Source organism: Gossypium hirsutum, chromosome D07 (genome assembly GCF_007990345.1).
Source record: "Gossypium hirsutum isolate 1008001.06 chromosome D07, Gossypium_hirsutum_v2.1, whole genome shotgun sequence".
Classification (NCBI taxonomy): domain Eukaryota; kingdom Viridiplantae; phylum Streptophyta; class Magnoliopsida; order Malvales; family Malvaceae; genus Gossypium; species Gossypium hirsutum.
This window is the reverse complement of record NC_053443.1, coordinates 57,925,049-57,940,786: the sequence shown is the minus strand read 5'-3', so window position 1 is coordinate 57,940,786 and position 15,738 is coordinate 57,925,049. Positions and strand designations below refer to the sequence as shown.

Genomic DNA, 15,738 nt, shown 5'->3' with positions numbered 1-15,738 from the left:
TCTTCTCTTGTGATCTTGAATCTTAAATTCACAACAGCCGACCTTGGAAACTCCAAAGGATGCTGCAAGCGACAATATCGAGAAAGAGACTGTTGCTAAAGATGAAACTGTGAAGGATGACATGAAAGAAGCCACTATAGTAGAGGAGGTAAGAATCTAGTAAGAAAAATGATATCACATTATGAGTAGAAGGCAATGAAACAACTTCAAGCTTAATGTAGTTTAAGAGGGTTCTAAAAGAATCCTTTTCAAGGTCCATCCATGGAGTCTAAACATGTCATTACATAACATACTATGTCTAGCATAGATATATCACTAATGTAACATTTGACGAACAGATTCCAGGAGAGAAAGATCCTACTGAGTGCAAAAAGACAACAAATTCAATTGGCAAGCAACAGTTTCCAAAAGAACAGCAGGATGAAGCTTCTGAAACCTCAGACAAAGTTGTAGTTGGAGATTTGGAACCTAGAAATGCTCGAGAGATATATTCAGAAGCAGGACCCGATAACGGAAAAGAGAAAAGACCAGAGAGTGCAGGTGCTGAAAAATCTGAGGAACCTGAATCAGAGGATTCCGCTAAGCTATCATTGTATGACCTACTCCAACGATCCACAAGAGAATTACAAGGAGCTAAAAATGTGATTGAAGAAAAGGAACTAGTGGTAAACAAGGAAGAACCACCAGAGGAAGAAGCAAAAACAGATGAAGATGAAGGTGATGAAAACAGTAAGACAGAACCTGGCATTAAACCACATAAAAAATCTCATAACATACTGTCAGGTGTTGGATCGAAAGTGAAGCATTCGATTTCCAAGATGAAGAAGGCAATTACTGGTAAATCATCTCATTCAAAAGAATCGAAACCAATATCACCAAAGGAGAGCAAGAAATGAGGATGATCCAAATCCAATTGTGTCAATCAACAAAGAATCACATATGCTTAGGTGGTTTCTAATAATGGTTTGTTTTCAGTCAAATTGTTTTATGTTCATGGCACTGTTTGCTTAAGCTTGGAGTATTTTTACAGCATATTGAGAAAGTGGTGTTTCAAGTTACTTTTTCATGAAAATACTGGGAGAGTAAGCATGACTGTAAAACAGAGTATTACGAAGTCGCAATATTTCTAAGCTTGCTATAATCACATTTATGCCGATCAGTTTGTTCATTAAAGATTACATCACCTAATTTTCTCCATTGAAAAAACTCAAAACCAAAACCTTCCTAACCTTGCTTAAGGGATATTGAGCTCTTTACTACTCAACCCAACCAGTGTTCATCTTCCATGCATTTATCCATATGTAATATTAATCCAACCATGATCATGGAATATAAAGACAACACAAAATTTGATTCCAAAGATCATGGAAGTTGGATAATATTAACTCCAAGTTGATGGATGCTGTGCGCAGCTGTGGAATTGAACCATACTTTATTTGAACATCATATTCAGTCTCTTTCTTGCAATTTCCATTGAAAATTGCAGAACACGAGACTTTTTATTGAAAAGAAACTCCCTATGAGCACACTTCAAAGACCATCTGAATACATGGAATTGAATCATATCTCACTAGAATTGAATAAGCAATGATCATCTTTTTAGTTTCTTGATTGCAATTGCAACTGAAAATTGCAAAACAAGAACTTAATATAGAAAACAAATTCCCTATAAACTGAATTGAGATTCATTAACCTAAAAAGGAACTCCGAATTTGAATGCCAAATGAGGGCTTGAACTCATACTCTTTACCCCGTCATTTCGATCTTTCAAAAGCTAAAAACAAACTTAGAAATATAAAATGATTTCCAAAGAGAAAATGAACTCAATAGGAATTAATTAAACAAGCTAACAACTAAATATTACCCATTCCAAAAACCTTCGAAAGGAAGTTCTTATCAAACTTAATAAATTTTCAGTAGCATTAGACATAACTAAAATGGTTCCAACAAAAACACAAAATCCCAAAAGAAAACATATCAAACTTAAAATTAAGAACCCATCATATCCATGGAAAACCCACCACTTAAAACCTCCTTCCGGGTCCACCACCACGTCCGAACCCGACTTGAGGAACCTGAACAGCAACCGGATCAACCTTAACAATCCCAGGAAGATCGGCCATTCCAAGAAGTGAAAGCATATCAATGGTTTCCTTATCAACTTCTATTGAATCAACAGCAATAGCCGATACATCGGGGACAAAATCCATACGACGCTCACGCTCTTCTTCCTGAAGCTTCAGAGAAATGCCACGAACCGGACCCTTCTGGATCCGTTTCATCAAATGGGTTGAGAACCCAGCAATCTTGTTCCGGAGCCTCTTGGATGGGATAATAGCTACTTCTTCGATAACCTTTTTGTTGGTGTGGAAATCAAGCGTCATGCGAGAGTAGTACCTCTCGATTACCTGACGAGACGATTTCTTCACAGTCTTCGTACGGACGCGTCCCATTGTTTGGATCGGTAAAGGGGCTGCGTGGGTGGCTGAAGTCTTTGCTAAGAGGAAACTAAGGAAGTGAAGGTCAGGGTTAGGTTTTTTAAGTTAGGGATTTTATATATGGAGAAGGAAATTTTGGGTTGGGCTTCAGATTTATTTTTTATTTGGGTTTGGTTGAGCCCAATTAGATGAATATTAGGCTCATCACAATTATTTTACTTCATCACTAAATTTTAATATTTTATAAAAAATTATTTTTTTTGTAACATATAATTTTGATTTTAAATTTCTTTAAACAATGCCTATTTGTACTTATAACCTCTCCATCAATTCTTAAATCTGGATAAAAACGTGTTTAAGTGCACATCAACTTATGTTATTCTATTTGTTACAATAGCAACGGAGACTCAATCAACACAATTTTTATTAACTAGATTATAGATGAAAAAATGTACATAAAAACATATTTATGAAAACTTTATATAAAAATTAAATAGAAATGAAGCTTTCAACTATTCTCAAAAGTCACAAATAACAATATCAATACCATTTACATTTGTGCCAATCCCGTCTTTCATAGTTGAGTGAAACACGTTATCATTAATGTTTTTCAAATTAAATTAATGGTTAAACCAATCAAGCCACCAGTTTATTAGCTTGATAATTCAGCGAATTCGACTAAAAATTTATTAAAAATTTAAAAAATAATTTAACTGATTTTTTAATCATTTTAAACGAATTTCCAATCTAACCTATTCGAAAGTTGAAGTTTCGCATCTACATACTGTAAATCAGCTCGCTGACCTTCTGACCAAACCGTTGACTCCAGCTACGTTCCATCGGGGCCGTAAGGATGCATAAAGCTATTTAATTTCTCCTTTCCAAGATTTATTTTATTAAAATATTTAGCTTTGATTTTTCTTCATTTTCTCTTTCATTATTGGAAATATTTAGCTTCGGCTGTGATTAGTGGAAATTGTTCATTTACCCTCGACATCAAGAGCTTGTATGTAATTATACCAATAGGAACCTTTTGATTCTCTAATTTTGGGACTGCAAGATAGATATGAATATATTATGATGAACCCAGTTTTTGTTTTTTTATCATTCCAAATCTCAATAACTTTAAACCATAACTAGACAAAATTTTAGCCATTTACACCAATAATTGGCGCAACTCTAAACTTACAATCACTATCAACCTTGACTAGCTTTGTCATAAAACAATATTACCAAAAACATAAAAATAAAAACCTCAAGAAACTTGAGCTTTTTTATGTTTCTTCTCAGATTTCTGAGCTGCTTCAATATTCCTCTTCCGCTCCTTGAGTTTTTCAACACGCTCCTTCTTCTGTTGCTTGCCCATCTGACCAAATCAAAATACAATCAAGTCAAACCAAAGATGAAACATCGATTCATAATGTGAAACTCTTCCTTTTTTTTTCTCATGTGTCCAACACGTTCAAACATGGGCAATGCTATGATCTTTCACATATATGGAAAAACTATAAAAAGATCGAAACATGCCTATGTCGGATCATCCCCTTCCCTTTTTTCTCCAAACCAGAGAAAAAACACTTTAAATTAATAAACTATTGCCTGCTGGGAACTACTAAGACGAAAACCATATCTATGCCGGCAAACTTCCCAATCGATAGATCAACTACAACAAAACTATGATAACATGGAAAGTTGGGTGCTCAAAGCTATGATAAGAAGGTTAATGAAGTTACCTCAATGGCCTTATAAAGCCCCCTCTTTTTACGAGACATCATGAGTCTTGATGGGTCCTCGGCACTTTGCTCTTCTACATCAGGAAGAGATTGTTCTTTAGACTCGGTGTCCTCAGAGTTCAGCTTATTTATACTTGAGACACCCTGAAGTTCCATTTTCAATTCATTATGATACTGCTTCTCGAGAAACATCATCTGCAAAAATATAAAACCATTAAGTCAGTAAATGCATAAGTGAACTTCCTAGGATTTCCCACGTAAAAGCAATATAATTTTTGAATGTCCATCGTGTATTGAATTTTCTAGAAATCCAGCACAACATACCTCTTGCTTCTTCTCAGCAGCTTCCATAGCCTCTGTTCTATAGATAAACCCTTCTGCCAACATATTTTGAGAGTTATCCAACTCATCATTTCCGGTGCCAGGCAAAGGTTGAATATCACTTTTTGCAGCAGCCTGTAGTTGTCTAATGGTCTTGGCATAATCAGGAACATAACCTTCAGCCTCATCATCAACAAAAGGCGACAGATGTGGAGGTGGGTCCCTATTGACAGGAAGATGGCAATATCAAACACCGATGGCATTGACATGAAATGACAATATTCAAGCTTCAATTGCAATTAAATTATTCATATTGATTCAAGGGGGTATGCACACACCAAATTATATAAATGAAGAAACCAAATTAGAAAATGAGAACCGGAAAGCATAAACTGAACCAAAACAAAAGAAAAAAGTTAAAACACAGTGATTAAAATAGATATTTCAAGAGCAAGTTCCAAAAATTTACCTCCCAACCATATATGGCTCAGTTGGCAAGATGATCCGTGCATTTATACAGTCATAAACCCACTGAGGTTGAACATATTCTCTTGAAAGATATACATGTCCCTGGGTTGGTCTGTCCACAATCTACACAAACAAAAACATCAAGTAAAAAAGGAAGGCTCCAAAACCAAAATTACCAGGTACCTGCAAACCTCACAAATGTTCTGTTTATTGGCGCACCTGATGAGTGATGCTATCATCAGATTCGGCGAATGGAGCTCCATCTCCTTCCCAAGAAACAATACCTCCAAAAGCAGGAATGACAAAAAGCAGGGATTCTCTTGGAACCTGAATACAAGGAGTATTAGGAACTATTCCAACAGAAATGAACTAATCTAAAGAAATCAAAGCCACTTAGTGTACTGCTTCTGTTGAACAAAATGAAGCAAATCTTCACAGACTTGATATAGAACTTCAGCCCGGAAGAATTGATCTCACCTCACGACTCAAGAAAATTTTCTTATTTTGAAAAAGATTTTTACAGTTCCTTGTAGTTTCGTCTTCCTCAATTTCACTGGATGCATCTTGAACAAGGTGCATTAGTGCACCAGGTTCGTTGGCAGGCAGTTGATGCTGAAGTTGAGCAAGTCGTAAGTCAGACTCCTCCTGCTCTTGCTCCGATCTAGATGAACCAGCAACTTGAGGTTCTTGAATAGCAGCTCTGTGGTTAGCATCAAAATACCTTGATAATGCATAGAGATCTGCAGTATTCAGAAACAGAAGATTAATATTTTCATATACATCCAAGAGGAAGAAATTTACAAGAATAATTCATAGTCAGCACTTAAAACTGCATATAATTCTGAACCATGCAAGTGTCATTACAAAAAGTAAAGCAATACAGCAAACCTGCTGCCAGAGCCTCCAACCGGGGATCCAAAATAGGAGGATACTTCACATTTATAGAATGATAAAGTTGAAAATTGACAAAGCCAAGAAGTGCCTGCACTCAAAATATATAAATGAAAAAGAAATAAAAGCCAATAAATTGAAGTAACTAGCAGATAACAACAGCTGGCGATAAAGTAGCTTGAAACAATTTACAAACTTATCATAAAAGTAGCAAAGCAATATACGTGGAAAACATGACTTAAATTGATAGGTAATCTAAAATTAAAAAGGTAAAATAAAAATAACATAACAAGAACAACAACTAACAGCTTCTCCTTCATGCTCAGCTTAAAAGCTTATTTTACCTATGTTTCTAAGACTTCATGACACACCTTCCACCTTTCTGACTATGACAGTCCTTGCTCATTAATAAAAAGATTCTATATCTGTTTACAAACTAGGACACATGGAGAGAGAGAGAGAGAGAGAGATGTAACCTCATAAAATTCCAAAAATGTTAGCATGACATTGAAGTCAACATCATCAGTCAATACTTGTTGCCGTGCATGTGGTGCTAACCATGTGATTTTTTGACCATCAACCTCAGCCTGCATGGGGAAGAGAGTAACCTTAAGCAACATGCATAATAGAGAAGGTAGAAACTGTATAATAGCTGGCAGGAAAAATAATTACAATTAACAGCAACATAAGGTCCCAGTACCTGGTAATATATACCCTTTACAGCCACAAAAACCTTCCGCAATTTATGTGTTCGAGAAATGTAGGCTTGCCATTCATGACACAACCTGAAAAAGGACCGAGAATAGCAAGACAAAGATGCAACTGATGAGATTCTAGAAGTAAGGTAACCATCAATCGCTCTCTTCTTGTTTTATTTCTCAATAATAATGAAAAACCCACCAACCTTCGACAGTTATGAATGCGCTTCACTTCAATTTTAAGCCTATCAATGGCAGGCAACATTGCAAACAGGTGCACCATTGTAAGAGGATCATCCAAATCTCTAAGTGCATCAATAAATGTTGGATACCTAAAATACCAAACACATTTAGATACTACAGAATTCATACAACTACCAACGAGAGGAAATAAAACATACAAAGATTGTTTCACAAACCTATCACGGATGACCATATCAAGTCTGTAAGAAGGTGCACGAGATAGAAGAAGCTTTGCTAACTCATCATTCTTTTTAGCCTTAGCTTTCTTTATCTTCCTTTGATATGCCCTTATTTCTCTAAACTTCTCAAGTAGTGGATCATGAAGAATGTACATGACATCCTTCAAGTGATAGTAAGTATGATGATTTCCTTTCACTTTCTTCTTTGGCTCTCTCGGAAATACTCCTTTGTGGATGCATAATTTCCTGCAATATTAAATCCATTAAAGCAAAACGAAGCCAACCATATTTAATAAAAAATAACAAATCCCATCAATACGCGTTTCATTTGGTTGAGGCTTTTTTTGATGTTTTCTTACTAAAATCCTCGATTTTTTATAATAATAATAATAAAAGCAAAATAATATCAATTAAAAAAAATAGCTTTAAAATATAATAACATAAAATGAACATAGTAATAAACTCATCCTGAAGCAAAAAGCTAGCAATAAGAATATTTTCCGTACACACTTCTTCTCTTTGCTTCAGTGAGCAAAAAACAGTTAGCAAAAGTAGCAACTAACTGCTTAGCAAAAGTAGTAACTAACTGCTACCTGATGAACTAATCTCAGCTTAACGAAGCTCAATAGTTTCAAATTCTTAGCTAATTAATCTTCGAAACTAAAAACAACATGAAAAAAATGATAAAATAAGGCAAATAAAGGAAGCTTAAATAATAATAATAATAATTAATAAAAGTGAGAAAGAAGAGATGAACCTGAAATCCGAAAGGCTAACTTGAAGGATTTTAATAGCTTGTGACCTCGTCACATATCTCGCAGCATTTCCTTCCTTCTTCTTTCCCTGTAAAATTTCACCATAAATTATGAGAAAAAAATCCTTACAATAAGTCAAATTTGAAAATTTAAATCGCCAATTTGAAAGCAATAAAGTTCAAAAGAACTTGCCGGGGGTCGGTAGTGCTTTGGTTTCCCCATACTACTGTGGATAGAATTGGGAAACTGAGAACCAAGAAAGCCAACAAAAAAAAGGGAGAGGCGCAAAAAGGCAGAAGTAACACTTAGGGTTTAAGCTTTAGATAAATATAGGATTTTGAAAACGATGACGGCTATCCGGGTAGGATTCTCCTTTCATGGGCTTAGGTTTTTCTTGCAAGCGGACTATAACTGTGTGGCCCAAATAACTTTAGATTATTTCGCTTATGTCTTAAAGTTTTATTTAAGGGTAAATTATCCTATTAGTCACTATTTCTTTTTGTATATTTCTATTTTAATCATCAAACTATAAAAACATTTAATTTAATCACTAAACTATCCGAATTTGTTTTTTAGTTAAAGCATAAGCAGCTCTATAACATAAACTTTTTAAAAAAATTAGTTAAAAGTTGTGGGTCCGATCACATTATTATCTTACATTATTTATTATTTATTATTTTTCCCTATTTCTTTCTCTTTTTTTCCATTTTTATTTCTTATCCTTCTTTCTTTATTTTTAGTAACTTCAACCATAGTTACTGTCTCCAACAAAACTCGCAGCTGAAAAACTCTCCTCTTCATCATTTTTTAAACTACATAAGTGATTTCTTTGAAAACAATAAGCACAATGGCCAAAAGCATTGTTAGCTCAAAATAAAGACTTCCAATCCGTCATCATACGCCTTTGAATCGCAGCCAACCCAAGATATGTTACTCTCCGCCACTTTCCTTTTTCTTATTCTTTAAATCGTCAATATGGTGCCCTAAGGCCCTTAACCTACAAAACCCGAAATGAGTACGGGTTCCTCTATTCTCTCTTGTCTTCTATTTTCTTCCTTCTTCTAATTTCTTTTTGATCTTTTTTTCAAGTTTATTGCTTGAGGATGGCTTCTCCCTCTCGCTTTGATCTATTTTTGCGAGCTTTGGTGGTTTTTAGGTTTATGGTTTTATGTAACACTCTGTACCTAACTCGATCGATGGGTCTGATTACAAAATGTCATGTCATGTCCGAAATAAACTATGAACAATTTACAATTGAATTGTATGACTAACATGACTAAAACAGTCATATGTGCCTTCTTTAATCATACTTAACTTAGTTCAAATATTGTTAGTAACATCTTAACATGTTTAATTACCTAACTTGCTAAATGAAAATACAACTATAAATTTATAGTTTAAAAATCTTAACAGATGGACTTATGATGATTTGACAATAACAAATTTAATATTTTTAATCATTTCTCTACATTGTAAATAAAATAATATTGTTCATACTTAGTTAAAAAAAAACATTTGACCCCGAAGCTTAGCCTTTAGGTCGCCCCACTATATGCATGTTACAATTAAGAATACAAGTTCGCCTAAGCTTGAATGAATTCTGGCCTGATCCCTATTCAGCTCTTTATTCAAACCATTATACTTGGAAAACATAACAAAAATTAAGTAAGTTTGAATGAACTTAGTGAGTTACTAATATAACATATCATTTATGAATTTATAAGTTAGAACTTCATGAGTCTTATCTCCTGTTTGACAACACTTGCATAAGTATAGTTCGCACATATTCCTAACGTACTATTGTCATCCATTGTGGTGGCTCAAGTTGAAAAATTGTACACTTTCTGCATTGTCACAATCCTCCATTTCTATCTCCCATGCTATAGGGTACAATTCAGAATGTTTTGAAGCAAGATAGGTTTTTACCTCTTTTGCCAGCAGAACATACGCGAATTACCTTAGCAATTATCATCATTGCGGATTAATGTATGACAGATTGACTCCATAAAACTCATGCATGGAGATTCACACTTGGGAGAATTTTTACATGCGGATTTACACATAAAATATTATATATGCGAACTCGAGCTTGGTGAATACATACTTGCAAACCTTTATACGCGAAATCATAATCACAAATTCATATATGTGGGTTCATACTTGTGAACTCATTCTTAAATGATACTCACTGCTAAAATCTTGTTTGGTGGATAGTCACTATTAGACTCTTGTTTGGCAAATAGTCACAATGGACTCTCGATTTTAAATATAGTCTTTGGTAGACTCCTATATGAAAGAAAATCCCTACGATTTTGGCTTGAGAAAAATAATTTATACAAACTCTCGTAGCTTGAACATAAGGACAAACCCATGCAATCTCTTACTTGAATAATAGCCCATACTGACTCTTGTGAAAGATAGTCTCTTTGAACTCTTAAAACTTAAAAATATTAATACAAGATCATCAGACTACCATAGCTTGAATTATAAAAATAAATCCAACGAACTATCATACATACGGATTCATATAGAAAATTCATGGATGCGAACTCATAAATGGCAAACTTATACATGGGGATCCATAACGAACATTTAAATATAGATGCGATTTCATATACGCGAACTATTCTGCAGACTTCACGTGGTGGAATTCTGTAACAGCCCAATTTCGACTCTAATCAGACATAGTGGTTTCGGGACCACAAGTCCGAGTCAAAAAATATTTTTATATTATTTTGGGTGCATTTGATTGTGTGAAATTTTCGTGTTTTAATTTTGTTGTTTGAGTGTCCGATTAAATAAAAAGATTAAATCGCGTAAAATAAAAATTTAATGGTTAAATATGAAAGTGTCTATTTGTTGTTGTCTTTATAATTTGGAGGATTTAAGAAGCAATTAGTCCACCAGTAAGTGAGTGGATGGCAATGGTCAAGAATGACCTTATAATATGTGTTATACATTATATTTTAACAAAGGTTAATTAAGTAAATTAATTATTATGGTTATTATATGTTAAATATAATAAATTTAAAACATGTTCTTTATCTTTTTCTACCGAAACTAAGAGAGAAAATAAGGGTTTAAAGCTTTGGAAAAATTCGGCACTTTCAAGCTTGGATTAAGGTATGAATTTTGTTCGGTTTTTGATGATTTTTATGTTTTTGAGATCGTTGCTTCGAGTACTATCCGACCCATGCTTGAATTTTTTTATTTTGATTAATATTTTGAGCTATGTCATTGATGAATAATTGTGTTTTGTGATGTTTGATAATGAATAATGAAAGATATGTTTTAGATTAATATGTTTTGTATTGGAATTTTTGGTGAAATTGAGTAATTAGGGTTAAATTGCAAAAATAATATTTTTAGAGACTAAAATGTGAAATAAATGAAATGTGTGGAATTGTATGAAGACAAGGAACATTCGGCCCTAGATTAGTGTGGGAAAAATTTGTGTATTTTGTGTTTTGTGCAAAAAGGACTAAATTGCAAAAAGTGTAAAATGATAGGGGCAAAATGGTAATTTTCCCATTTATGTATTTTTGGACTTAATTGAATGTTTTGATGAATTAAAAAGGTTAAGTTTGGTTATGTTAGATCAAGAAACGAAGAAAACGGATTTGGATCGAGGAAAAACGAAAGTAATCGAATAGTCGATCGTGTCCGCTGATATCCGAGGTAAGTCTATTAGCAATTAAAAGTTATTAAGTTAATATTTATACATGTATACTAATTGTATTTTGTGTTGAGCTATAATTAAAAGTATGTTGATTAAATAAATTTTGAAGTATGGATGATAATTACATATATAGCATGTTCGAATATACAAGTATAATATTGTATAAATTTATGGGTTGAAATAAAGGTAAGAAATGTATACGAATATAGTTGATATTCGAATAAGCATGTACATATATATAATGCTAGAATATATATATAAGTTATTGAAATTAGTTAAAGTATGAATGTTGCATAGGTATAAATTCTTGATTTTAATCAAATGAATGTATAATATAAATATATATGGTGCGAATATATATATGCAGGTATATATATGTATAAACTCTTGGATTTATTTAAAGTTATGTAACCCATGATTGTATGAGAAATTTTGAATAGATAGGTATATGTGAATTGTAATTTATATGTATATGCTATATTTGAATAAGCATGCTTACATATATGTATATGTTCTTGTAATGATTTTAAGTATGAGTGATATATATATGCATAAATGAAGTTCGAATATGTACATATATATATATAAATGTACATCTATTGTATATTTGATGAGCTAAAATTAAAAGTATATGTATTGAAAATTAGTTGAGTATGAATGATATATATATGCATAAGTGTGAGATTCGACTATACAGTTATGTATATATATATGTACAGGTATAATTTCTTGTATTGAAATTAAGTATGGAATTACATATTGACATACATGGTTGAATGTATATGTATATATATGTTTAAGATTTGCATTGAATTAAAAGTATAAATTTTAAATACTTGTATGATTTGAACATGAACTACAAATTTTCTTGGGATAGAGTTGAGATTGTGAATTATATATAAATGTTATGAACGTGTGTTGCTATTAAAAAAAATATACGAGAAATAATTCTTGTATCTGTGAAATTGAGATTTTCAGGCTAAGCGCCTAGCAGGCTTAATGTCGGTGAATTTTTCAGACTTTAAGTCTAGCAGGCTACGTGCCGGTGATCTGAATCAGGTTATAAACCTAGCAGGCTACGTGCCGGTGATCTGAATCAGGTTATAAACCTAGCAAGCATGCCGGTGATCTGAATCAGGTTACAAACCTAGCAGGCTACGTGCCGGTGATCTGAATCATGCTATAAGTTTAGCAGGTTATGTGCCGTTGAATCTGTTTAAATTAAGTGATTGTATACATTGAATATATGTATATGATTTGATTATTTGTATTGGATTAATATATGAACATCTGTTGCTATGTTTTTTTGATGAGCATATAAAAGCTCGAATCTTTGTGTCTGGTGAGTATATATATCTATGCGTTCGGCATATGTGAATTAAGGTATATATATATGTGCATTCGGCACACGTGATTGATAAGTATAATTATTTGCTTTTGACATATGTATATGAAAGATCATAAGCATGCATTCAATGAAATGCAATGATAAGTATATTTGGAATTTATATTTGCGATTAATGATTATGTATATAACTTGATTTTTAGGTATATAATGATAATACAAATGATCGTTTATATGTATTTTGGATATGCTATAAACTTACTGAGCTATAGAAGCTTACTTTGATTGTTTTTGTTTATTTGTTTATAGATTTTGGAGACGCGTTACGAGCTCGGGGATCGTCAGCATAGTCTATCACACTATCGACTTCTTTTGGTATTTTTGTTAACAGTTTGAACTTGATCTTATGGCATGTATAGGTTTGAGTATGATTTTGGTTAAATTTGGATTGTATAATATAATTAGCCACGTGAATATGGTTTAATTTCTATGTTTGTGATCAGTTTGGTTTAAAAAAAAATGGTTGCGTTTGTTCGGTAATGCCTCGTAACCCTAATTCGGCGACAGATATGGGTTAGGGGTGTTACAAATTCTACGTATAACTTTGTCATGAAGCTTAGGGAACAAGTCCAGCGGCCTGTCGTGGCTTGAATCATGAGATAAGTCTAGTGAACCATCTTATCTTGAGTGTGCTCATGGCCATGGGGCTCGCTTACATAAATGAGGCTTTAAGCCTTAGACTCCGCAGAGTCTCATATTTGAAAGAACCCACGCAAGGTTATCATATATATACATGTGCGCATATATCTCTGTAAAATATATCTGAACCTACGCAAAGCCAAAATCATGCGTAAGGTTATCATATTTATGTGTGCATATATTAAGATTTATATATAGTCATCTTAACATTTTTTTATATTTTATATATTAATATAGATATAATTTTTGTATTATAGTTTACATAATGTATAAAAATTAATATGATATAAAACATTACAAACTTAAAAAACAGGTTAGACCGAGCTCGAGCTTGAATTCAAGGTCCAAGCTGACCCATATTTTTAAATGGGTCTAATTATTTTACCTAAACTTGAAATCCTAATAATTTTACCCAAACTTCATCGAAATTTGAGCGGGTAGCCCGACGATACGACCTCGGTTTAGTAGTTGAATCCGAGTAGTTTAGTTCCCAATTGTAAACGAAGAAGTATATTTGAATATATTGATTCAAGGGAAAGAAAATATGATTGGGTTCAAAGAAGTCAAGTAGGTTCAAACAAAGATGGATATGGATTTGGTTTAGGCTAGAAAATATGTGGAATAGGTTTGGTCAAATTCGGTTTAGGTTTATTTAGGAAATGGTTTTGGTTTTGGTAAGAATTGGAATTGGATATTGGTACAAAATGGTATGAGATTTTTGGTACGAAATAAACCAAATTGGCTCAAAAAGGTCAAGGATGAACCAACACTAAAGAGGAGTGTTGACCCGAAACTTAAAGGACCTAAAAGAGTTGGATTTGGTAATTTGGAAACATTGACCCGATACTTAGGAAAGTATGAACCAAAGGTATTAGGGTGAACGCCACACTCGGGTTTAGGGAGTGATAAGTTCAAAAAAGACTCGGAAAGACACCACTAGAAGCTAGATAAGTCTTACGGGTCTCCAACGAAATTTGAGAGAAAAATGGCTCACAAATTTGGCAGCAATTCATTAACTATATGCCAAAAGTTCTTTACAAAATGAAATTTTCAACTATTTATAAGCAGCACTTAAGCTAGCCGAATAGTCACATACATCATTAAGAACTAAGCAAATGAACTCCATTAAGCGAGCTAACAAGATTCGGCTGAATGGGAGCTTCAATTGTCAGCTTCTAGATAGATAAATGAACCTTGGACAACTTGGATGGTGCATGGATGAGCTAGGTTCGGCCAATGAGCATAAATCAACTCATTTAAGATACAACTTTTGCTGAAAAGTGACCAGCAATTAAAAGGAAATTGAACAGCCAATTGAAGTGTGAAAGCTCAGCTTTGAAGAGTCCTTGAGCGTGAACACCATGAACCGAACAGCCAAAATGATTCCAGCAATGTGAAAGAATTAAATGGCAGCTTTGGAGTAGGAAACATCATCTCCTTTGGTCGAATAGTCACATAGGAAACTTCAAAAATCAACACACCACTTTAATTGCATTCCATGCATGTATTGCCAAATACATTGAATCCAACGTGCATGCATCTTTTAAATACACTCGTGCCAACCTACAAAAGAAGCAAATGAACTTAAATTTAATTTATATTCAGCTGAAACATAATTAAAACATAATCTGGACAATTTAAATTCAAACAATTAAAACAAGACACAATTAATTAAACTAAGACCTAATTAATTCGGTTAGGACAAGACATATTAAAAACATGTAATAAAAACATATTTATAAGCTGTAGAAATTAAGATGACTTAATAACACAATTAACATGCATAATTAAATTTGTCCAGACTTTAGACCAATTAAACAACGAGAATTAATTAAGCTGAATCAAAAGTTATTGAGCTGAAAATGAGCTGAAATGGAGCTTAATTCAGCTCGCAACAAGTTGCAACTAATTGGCCCAAGCTTCGTTGATGTGTCCAACTAAAGTCTCGCCCCAAACTTTATCCACTAGAGCCGAAAAAGCCTCCTTGAAATGCTTGGCTTGCGATCCGGTGATAGGGCCTTGGGGTAGCCCCAAAGGTTCCTTGCTCGAGCTAGTTGTGACTTGGGGTGTGGCCGTCCCAAACTTCATCGAAATTTGAGCAGGTAGCCTGACCCATGAATAAGTGTAGGTTTAACTGGTACAATAATAAATTAAGGACTTAATTAAAAAATTTTGAAATTTAAAAACCAAATTAAAAAAATTAATAATAGTTTAGTCACTTTTGATACAATTAACTTTATTGTTTAGTATCATTGTTATATAGGTAAGTCAAAAGATGCCGCCGCCGGT

The 15,738-nt window shown here is 33.4% G+C and overlaps 3 protein-coding genes across 9 annotated transcripts in view; 1 reads left to right on the top strand and 2 right to left on the bottom strand.

The window, feature by feature from the left end:
• Positions 1-1,141, top strand: part of LOC107926439 (titin) — a 34,820-nt gene extending 33,679 nt beyond the window's left edge. For all 7 annotated transcript variants that reach the window (XM_041098035.1, XM_041098036.1, XM_041098034.1 and 4 more), the window contains 2 exons: positions 38-148; positions 339-1,141. In XM_041098035.1, the coding sequence (XP_040953969.1) occupies positions 38-148; positions 339-896 (669 nt within the window). In that variant the 3' untranslated portion in view covers positions 897-1,141. The remainder of the gene's footprint in view (positions 1-37; positions 149-338) is intronic.
• Positions 1,142-1,833: 692 nt separating this feature from the next.
• Positions 1,834-2,539, bottom strand: LOC107926441 (40S ribosomal protein S17). Its single transcript, XM_016857293.1, has one exon. It carries the CDS (start codon positions 2,451-2,453, stop codon positions 2,025-2,027), a length of 429 nt encoding a protein of 142 aa, XP_016712782.1. The 5' UTR covers positions 2,454-2,539; the 3' UTR covers positions 1,834-2,024.
• A 944-nt stretch (positions 2,540-3,483) lies between these two features.
• On the bottom strand, positions 3,484-8,141 carry LOC107926534 (pescadillo homolog). Its single transcript, XM_016857412.2, has 13 exons — positions 7,919-8,141; positions 7,729-7,814; positions 6,969-7,217; positions 6,756-6,881; positions 6,552-6,636; positions 6,328-6,438; positions 5,849-5,942; positions 5,438-5,700; positions 5,180-5,287; positions 4,962-5,083; positions 4,496-4,715; positions 4,172-4,366; positions 3,484-3,804 (listed from the first exon to the last, which is right to left on the bottom strand). Exons 1-13 carry the CDS (start codon positions 7,946-7,948, stop codon positions 3,694-3,696), a joined length of 1,800 nt encoding a protein of 599 aa, XP_016712901.2. The 5' UTR covers positions 7,949-8,141; the 3' UTR covers positions 3,484-3,693.
• Between the last annotated feature and the right edge of the window lie 7,597 nt (positions 8,142-15,738).